This window comes from Nicotiana tabacum, chromosome 10 (assembly GCF_000715075.1).
Source record: "Nicotiana tabacum cultivar K326 chromosome 10, ASM71507v2, whole genome shotgun sequence".
NCBI lineage: Eukaryota > Viridiplantae > Streptophyta > Magnoliopsida > Solanales > Solanaceae > Nicotiana > Nicotiana tabacum.
Window position 1 is genome coordinate 125,680,267 of NC_134089.1, and position 9,217 is coordinate 125,689,483.

Sequence of the window (9,217 nt, forward strand, 5' to 3'; positions counted from 1 at the left end):
AATTGAAATCTCTTCTATTTATAGAAGAAAGGAATCTGCTGTGTAAGCTGCTACTATACCAGATATGAATAATCTTCTACTGAGAGCAATGTTTATCCATAACGGAGTACTGAAAGGATAAGCTTATTATACTCGATATGGATAATCTTCTACCGGGGGTAATGTTTATCCATAACTGGGTACGGAAAGGATAAGCTTATTATACCCGGTATGGATAATCTTCTACTGGGGGTAATGTTTATCCATAACCGGGTACCGAAGTGATAAACTTCTTCAGGAAGCTTATTTCCAATAGAGTACTAAATAGATAAACATATTTACGGTGGAGTCCCATATGAATAAGCTTCTTCAGGAAGCTTATTTATAACGGAGTACTAAATGAACATCCATAATATAATATATTTATAACACTCACCTCTTATTATCAATTTATTCCACGTATTATTTCTAAAATTTAATGCTTTTACTTTTCTCTCTCCAACATACAACACAACATTATATAACTCAGTGTTTCCAACTGCCACTGTTTAATGTTTTTATAGTACAGTAAAAAATAACAAGTCCATATAACCCAAAAAAAGAAAAACGAAAAAAGAAAAAAGAAAAAGAAAAAGAAAAAGAAAAAGAAAACGGAGCGGTCGTAGCATTCCAAATTGTACACCAAATACTGCTCTTCAGTCAGTCTCTTCCCTTCAAAGCCTTCAACTAGAAAAAAAAGAGTGTCTTTTGACCACAACAAGTGTTACAGTTATAGAAAGAGAAAAGTTCTGTGCTTTTGCCGGCCCCTCTTTCTCTCTCCCTATCTATCTGTTTCTTGATTTTTTTATATAATTTTAAAATTCTGTTGTTTTTATTCTTATCTTCAGCTTATTTTCACATAATAAGCGTGTTGAACAGTCAACTGCAGCCTAGCAGCTTTAATTTCTTTTAAAAAGCAAAGACCATATTTTGATGGTTTTCTCAGAAGCTACCCATAGAAATTGTGAAGATCAAAGCCGTCTGATCAGCTGTTGAGGGTTTTTTGGGTTTATCATTCTTTTGGTTCTGTACAAGGTATTATAGGATCTTGATTATCATAATTGAATTGTTAGAAAAGTTGGGTTTATAATTATTGAATTGTGTAGAAAGTTGGAGCTTTTATGGTTCTTTAGTTACTACATCAAGTATTTATCAAGATTGGGTTCTTGGTATTTGATAGTTCTTTTATGGAGTTGTAGTTTGTGCAAAAAGTTGGAGTCTTTTGGTGTTGTAGACTAGTAGCTGATCAAGAATTTATAAGGATTGGGTTTAAGGATATTTGATAGTTTTATATGGAGTTGTAGTTTGTACAAAAAGTTGGAGTTTTTTGGTATTGTAGTTACTGATCAGGAATTTATAAAGATTGGGTTTAAGGGTATTTGATAGTTTTTTTATGGAGTTGTAGTTTGTGCAAAAAGTTGTAGATTGGTGTTGTAGTTGCTGATGAAAGATTTTTAAGGATTGGGTTTGTGAGTATTTGATATTTTTTATGGAGTTGTAGTTTTTGCAAGTTTTGGATGGGAATTTGGAATTGTATTTGAGTAGCTGTTCTACTGATTGAGATTTCTTGAGCTTTGGTTCTATGGTTCTTGGGGAAAGATCGAATTTTGCAAAGCCTAGTCTCTGGCGTTGGTAATTTGCAACTGCAGAGGAAGGTTTTTCGTGGGGTTTCCATTGGTTGATTATGGGTTGTGTTTGTGGAAAACCTTCCCTGGCTGCCAAAGATAGGCGGGATGTACAAAAGAAGAGAGATTTTACAAAAGGGGCAAACGTGGCATCACGCGCGCCACGAGCTATTTCTTCAAAGAGAGAGGAGAGTTTCAGGGTGAAAGACATGTTGGAAAATGGTGACGTGAAGCTTGGTTTAATAGATAGGAGGAATAATGGATCAAGAAAGGTGAGGGATGATCATTATGAGCAGATAAAGGAAAAGCTTGGACTCATTGTGAACGGTCATCCTGGATATGGAGTTGTCCCAAAAGCGTTGGAAGGGGAACTGGTTGCTGTCGGATGGCCTTCTTGGCTTGCTGCAGTTGCCGGTGAAGCTATTAATGGATGGCTTCCTCGTAAGGCCGATACATTCGAGAAATTAGACAAGGTACAATTCTCTAGACATTCTTTATGACTGTTTAATTTGTCAATTAGATTGGATGGAAACCAAAATCGTGTTTGATTGGCCTTAATTATTAGACAATCGTAATATCTAATAGAATACACATACTAACTACAATGTTTTGATTTAAATGGTTTAAATTACATTTATTTGTAATGCCTATGGCAATATTTCCCTTCCTTTTCTATTTCCTTTAACATAGTTTCTTTTCCAATGTGTTTAAAAGTTGTTGTTTGAGTTTTTTGGTTTATTGTGTGACAGCTTCTTGTTCTTGCAGATTGGCCAAGGGACATATAGTAGCGTATACAAAGCTCGTGACCTAGTTAATGATAAAGTTGTTGCACTGAAAAGAGTGAGGTTTGATAATATGGATCCTGAAAGTGTCAAATTTATGGCAAGAGAGATAGTAATTTTGCGTAGGCTTGATCATCCGAATATTATCAAATTGGAAGGCTTGGTTACATCAAGATCATCTTGCAGTTTGTACCTTGTCTTTGAGTACATGGAACATGATCTTACTGGACTGGCATCTGTTCCTGATATCAAATTTACAGAACCACAGGTGTTTTTCCAGGGATCCTTGATTATTCTTTAATCCGTAATTTCATACGAATGAATTAGCTATCTCAGCTTTTCAGTCGATCTAGAAAACTAGTTTCTGACTTTATTTTGTCTTTCATAGATGAAATGTTATATGCAGCAGCTTCTTAGTGGACTTGATCATTGCCATAGTCGGGGTGTTTTGCATCGGGACATCAAAGGTTCAAATCTTCTAATTGACAATCACGGCATCTTGAAAATTGCAGATTTTGGCTTAGCAACCTTCTTTGATCATAAGCAAAGTGTTCCATTGACAAGCCGTGTTGTGACTCTTTGGTATCGACCACCCGAGCTCTTACTTGGAGCAAGTCATTATGGAGTCGCTGTAGATTTATGGAGTAGTGGTTGCATACTTGGAGAATTATATGCCGGCAAGCCCATCATGCCTGGTAGAACAGAGGTATATACTAAAGTACTAATATATTTTCTTTTTCTTATTTTTACTTGTGCATGATACTCGCTATACCTTCTTGTTTATGCCTCCATTTTGGAAATGTTACTGCAATTTGGAAAGTAAATAACTAGGTATTTTAAATGAAGTAGGTGGGGGCCACAAGCGGGAGGCAAGACTGATCTCAGTACTAAACTTTAGGTCATACCTGGTTTGTCTATCGTGCCTAGTGAACTTGTGATTTTCCTATTATATTAAAAAGGTTTAAATTGACCTTTGCGGAGTTACTGACTTGTTATTTAGCTCTAATGACGTTTCTTTTTTTAAAAGCAAAAATGGATCCAAATAGAAGAGTTTAGGGGTACAGAAAATGAAAAGGTTGTAATTCGGATTTGAGCGCCACTTCCTAAAATAATACCTGTATATAACAACTCATAACCTATTATTAGATTGGCCAGTATGATTGAGTCTTCTATTTCATTTTATATTTCTCTTCTCTGTTTTCATGTTGCCAAAAAGGGGCTGTAAGAGTCACAGTATGTGTTAGCATCTTTAAGGTTGTTCCTCACTGTGTATTAAATTTTCTTGTGTTTGGTGATTGGTAGTGGGGCTTCAAGAGAGCTTTTGAAGCTGCAATTTTGACATTTCTGTATGTGTAAAACCTAAATTTCATGACGTATTTTGCACTTTTTGGTTCTTAAATGCTCTTTTTCGTCCACTGGAAATGTCTCATTTCTTTCTTAAGTGACTTATGCCTGATTAATTTACCTGTGTGTTTCTGCTGCGTATGGACCTTATTTTTTTGGATCTTAGATGCATGAATTGCTTCCTCCTTTTAGGTAGAGCAGCTGCATAAAATTTTTAAGCTTTGTGGTTCACCATCTGAGGATTACTGGAAAAAAGAAAAATTACATCATTCAACAGCATTTAAGCCAATACATCCTTACAGACGGCGTATTGGAGAAACCTTTAAGGATCTTCCTTCATCTGCCGTGAGGTTATTGGACACATTACTTTCTATAGATCCTGAACTTAGGGGAACAGCTGGCGGTGCTCTTGAGAGCGAGGTATTTTCTTTCTTCCTCCCTGATTTTTCTTTGTCCGTCTGTTTATACCATCAATCGTAGTTTGGTGATCTGTAGTCTAGTCTGTCAACAATATTCTATCAAAAGTGAAGACTGAATCTTGCATGCTTATTGTCAAATGACATGCAGGTTTTTGTCCTAATTGTTAGAAATATCAAAGGGAAAGATTGAGGCCAATTTGTTTCTAGGAGTATGAATGTGATTTTTCTGTGATATCTATTCTATAAAGCACAATATAATATTCGTGATGATGAGTTGCTTTCAAAAAATTATGTGACTGTTTACCAGCATTGAACCCTTGACCTAGTAGTCTGGAGAGAACTCCTCAACCACCATGAAAACACGATATTTGTTGAGAGTGGGATTTGAACCCATGCCCTTTCGGACCAGAACCTTAATCTGGCGCCTTAGACCAACTCGGCCATCTCAACTTGTGCATGTTGCTTTCAAAATTGTAATACTCCATAAGACTCATTTTATGTGAAATGTTAGACGGGACACGGAGTTTAAGAAATAAAGAAACACTTTTGACCTACTAGCTAAACATATGCAAATTAATTATTGAGAGTTGGTAATAGTTCCAAGTGTCCCTTCATCTTTCTCTGTCATGGTAAAAGATCAGCTTTTATATCAAATGGAGTTTCCAACCAGTCTGGTTAGTAAGGTTACAATAATAGGGATAGCATGATTAAATGTTTCCAAAATAGAAAAATGTCAATTTTTTGTGACAGACTAAAAAGGAGTGTCACGTAAAATGGGGCGCGTGGAGTAAATAATACATATAGATAAAAAATAATAAATTTGGATTTAAGCAACGATCGACCTTACTTAAGAGTATTTATGAGCATCTTTCCACTGATTACTAAGTCCCAGCTAAGAGAAACATGTGCAGTTAGAACCCTTTTTTTCTCCTTCTGCAATTACTTGTTGTCTGTTGCTCCATGATCCATGTCAATTAGCTTACTGATGGCTATCTACTTCAGTCACTATCTCTTTCTTCTCACCTTTTTTCTTTTATAGTTGATTTCTACGATAATGGTTATGTGTGCTTATATATTTTGGCATATTGGTTCATACTAGCAAGTTTGGTGGAGTGGTGGATATCTTTAGTTAATAGAATGTTTCAATCTTTATGTGTTGGATAACCTTTAATACTTTCAAATCTACACAAGAAGTATCCTTCGTAGTAAACTTTGTGAGGTTATGTCGTAAAACTGAAATTTACCTATAAAAAAGAACTGAAATTTGAAATGTAGTAGTGATATAGCTCCTGGTAGCTGGAGGCATATTGTTTCATTTTAAGTGATGCTCAGCTATAATTGTTTCATTTTGTCCGTCGAAGTCATTCAATGCATTTCTTCAAGGTGCATTGCATTAATTGTGGCGTAATAAAGTTGTTCAAACATTTTCCTGATTAACAAAGTTGTCCTTATACAGTTCTTCATCACAAAGCCATTGCCTTGTGATCCTTCAAGTTTGCCGAAGTACCCTCCCAGTAAGGAAATTGATGCAAAACTGCGGGAAGAGGAAGCTCGAAGGTAAATAGTTTTAAGATACCTTTCCTGTTGAGGAACTAGAACTGTGTTTGTATTGCATAATTTTGGTCTATATATCATTGTGTGAGAAAATGTTTCATTTCTATCGAGAAATTCATCGTTGTTTTGAAAATCTTTAGATGTCTGCAACAGTCGTATTGTGTAGTGGCACTTCCTTAGTTGGTTTCATAGCTTGCTTGCACTGAGAAACTTTAGTTTGTTTATCCAATTACGTTATTTCTTAGAGATTTAACATTTGTATTACACAACATTTTCCTTTTTTAAGTATCAAAGGATATGTAATAAATTATAATAGTTGTCTGAATTGTTTTCTGCAGGCAAGGAGCTGCAGGAGTGAAGAGCCAAGTTGGTGATGGGCATACAAGAGGATTGAAAGAAGTTCGCGTTGTCCCAGCACCTGATGCTAATGCCGAGTTGGCTAGGTCAATGCAGGTATTGAAGTATGGTTTAATTGTTTGGTATTCAACTTGATACATGTTTACTTAATGCAAGATGTTAAAGACCAAAGGAAGCCAGATAATCACAATTCTTCAATATATCATCTCGTTTTCTTGAAGCGAGGGTCTTTCGGAAACAGCCTCTCTACCCTCCCCGGGAACTCACTGGGTGGTTGTTGTTGTATCATCTTGTTAGAGGTTAGTTAAATGGTAATGGGCTTGCAGTGAATTAGGAAGTTTTGAGATAAAATCTCATTCCTCTGAACACCTGAAAGCCAAGCTTATAAATCACCATTGTAATTTGGAGCGGAACAAATATTGAGGATTCATACAACCGACTCCAATTTATGTGGATTAGAGCCATGGTAATTGTTGTGGAAGATGAAATGCATAAAAAATGAAACTGTTATTTTGTTCTACTAGTTTTATTCTACCAAAAGTTTGGAAATATCTAACTTGTGGCAGTTGTTTCAGACTCTACTAAGTTTTCTTCTGGTGGGAAAATGGTGTCATTAATATGAAATGAATTTGGATATTACCTTCACCGGTACTTTAGCAATGCATTTTTTGAACACTTCTTTAAACTTTTTCCCACCTTTATGTATTAAGCATCTTTTTCCCACCTGTCTATCTTGTTTTCATTGCTTCAAAGAAATATTTACCATTTGGAATCTTTTGAGTAGGTTAGGTATAGCTCATGTAAACAAACTTAAAAATGAATGAATAAGATCCCCATTCACTAATATTCTGAAGGCATTTGACATGTGATGACTCTTTTGCATTAAAGCTTAACCTTCTCTTCAGCCATACTTGTGTGCAAGTATGATTATACTTGAGTTGTCAATCTATATGATTCAGACACTGTTTGGTTGTCAAGTAATACTCGTACCTTGAAACAGAGGAGGCAGAGCAGTTCAAATCCTAAGAGCCAATCTGAGCAGTTCAATCGCCACAAGGGAGCTGCTTCTGGTTTTCCAAACAATCCTCATAGACCATCACAACCAAGCAAAGAAACAGGCAGAGATCACTTGGAGAATCTTTCAGAGAGATTCTCTCATTCAGGACCTCTAGCTCCAGGATTTGGGTGGGTAAAATCTGGGAAGAAATATGATCATGATATTTCTGTTGGTTCCAATAGACCCGACTTATCAAAGTTATCCAGTTTAGTAGCATCTAGGTCAGTTGTGGCCTGTGATACTCGAGATCGATTTGCTGTTTCACATCTGGAATCTGCCCATCAAATAGAAAGGCCAGTACGCTTGCTTGATGAACACCCAAGGAAGCAGGATCAGAAGCGTCATATGCAAAACCCTGCTGGTTCTCGTCAATTTGACAATGGAAGGGCCAGCGTCAAAGAATCAAATCTGGTAAGTCTTATAAGCATCATAACTTGTTAAAAAAGGAGGTCGTAAAAACTTTAATGACCTTAAAGGACTTGAATTCTGAGTGCGTAGGCAGGAATTAAGATAATCTTTTATCGCCATATTTTGTTACAAAGTGATTTAGAAGGTGCTGAAACTTCACATCCCTCACTTATAGTTACACTTAAATGTTCGTCGATGAAATTAAATATGTTTGCGTCCACAAATCCCTTTACATTGTGATAGTTATCAATTATAAAGTTGTTTCGTTCACTTGGATTCGTATTCTTGAGCGGAGGGTCTATCGGAAACAGCCCCTCTACCCCCTGAGGTAGGGGTAAAGTCTGCATACACACTACGCTCCCAAAACCCAGTGGGATTATACTGGGTGGTTGTTGTTGTTGCCACTTGGATCCGTCATCTGATGCAACAACCATGCAGTCAGTAAATAGCATTTTGGTTTCTTTCTTGTAGTGTGAATTGAATTCTAGTATGAATGTATGATGGGATTCTTATCTAGATCTTTTTTATTTTATGAAGCATGGACATGGTCACAAGGCAAACCAAATCCATTTTTCTGGTCCACTACTTGTTCAACCGAATAAAGTGGATCAAATGCTGAAAGAGCACGATCGTCGTATCCAGGAAGCTGCACGACGAGCAAGGCTCGAGAAGGCAAGAGCAGGTAAAGGTCAAGCTCAAGGAATGCAGAGAACAAACAATTCTATTTATGTCACTAGTGTGGGATTGCGGTAGACTTGGAAAAATTATATATAGTTCGTTGTACAGTTCTTCTGGAAATAATTGTTATTAATAGGAAAAATTAATCAAGAAGAATATAGACGATAAATTTATGTGGTCTGCTAGAGTAGGTAAAATTGTTTATGTACACAATTTTTTTTAACGGTCATTGCCTCAATTAAATCAACCCAAAGTTATTCTTCAGTGGTAGGAAATTTATAAATCATTATTAAGGATCATTAATTTACGAAACCAACATTCTGGAAATGTACAAGTATTATGCAAGTTAAATTAGCAAACATGAAGCACTAGTGGTAGAATTGTACCCTGCCACGGTATACAGGCCCGGGTTCGATCCAGGCTGGTGCATACAATTCCTTGCGGGATAGCTCAGTTGGGAGAGCGTCATCCTGAAGATCTGAAGGTCGCGTGTTCGATCCACGCTCACCGCATTTCCTTTTCCTTTCTTCTTATATATAGTTTTTAGTTTCTTCACTTAAAATGGGAATTTACATGTTTTTCCCCCATTATTATTAATGATATTCAATCAATCATCTACAAGTTTTCGAAGTTTTAAAGGGGTTCTAATCCTGTTTAGCCTCTTACATCGAAAATGTAAATTTTAACAATTTCAAGGGCAACAAATTAAATGGAGTAAGATTCATAAACTGGATGGAATCTCAAAGAATCTCTATAAAGGCCAAAAAAAATTATAATCTTTAACTTCATTATACTTTATATACGTAATGAAGATAAGATCTAAGTGATTTCCACTCAGCATTAGTTACCTAATCCTAATTAACAAGCCTTTAATAATCCAAACTGGTACTTAGACCACTAATATGTCATAATGCTACTTGCCTTTCTGGTGTAAAGAGTTCAAAAAGGAGTGGATAATTCTAGAGAAAAAGTGCA

General features: G+C 36.1%; 1 protein-coding gene and 1 non-coding gene across 2 annotated transcripts; one reads left to right on the plus strand and one right to left on the minus strand.

Moving 5' to 3' along the window:
- Window positions 1–657: 657 nt before the first annotated feature.
- LOC107817270 (putative serine/threonine-protein kinase At1g54610) lies at window positions 658–8,506 on the plus strand. Its single transcript, XM_016643074.2, has 8 exons — window positions 658–2,116; window positions 2,409–2,693; window positions 2,814–3,131; window positions 3,962–4,189; window positions 5,645–5,745; window positions 6,081–6,195; window positions 7,100–7,567; window positions 8,102–8,506. Exons 1-8 carry the CDS (start codon window positions 1,703–1,705, stop codon window positions 8,315–8,317), a joined length of 2,145 nt encoding a protein of 714 aa, XP_016498560.2. The 5' UTR covers window positions 658–1,702; the 3' UTR covers window positions 8,318–8,506.
- Window positions 4,558–4,638, minus strand: TRNAL-AAG (transfer RNA leucine (anticodon AAG)). Its single transcript has one exon. It is a non-coding gene; the product is annotated as a tRNA-Leu (tRNA).
- Window positions 8,507–9,217: the final 711 nt, after the last annotated feature.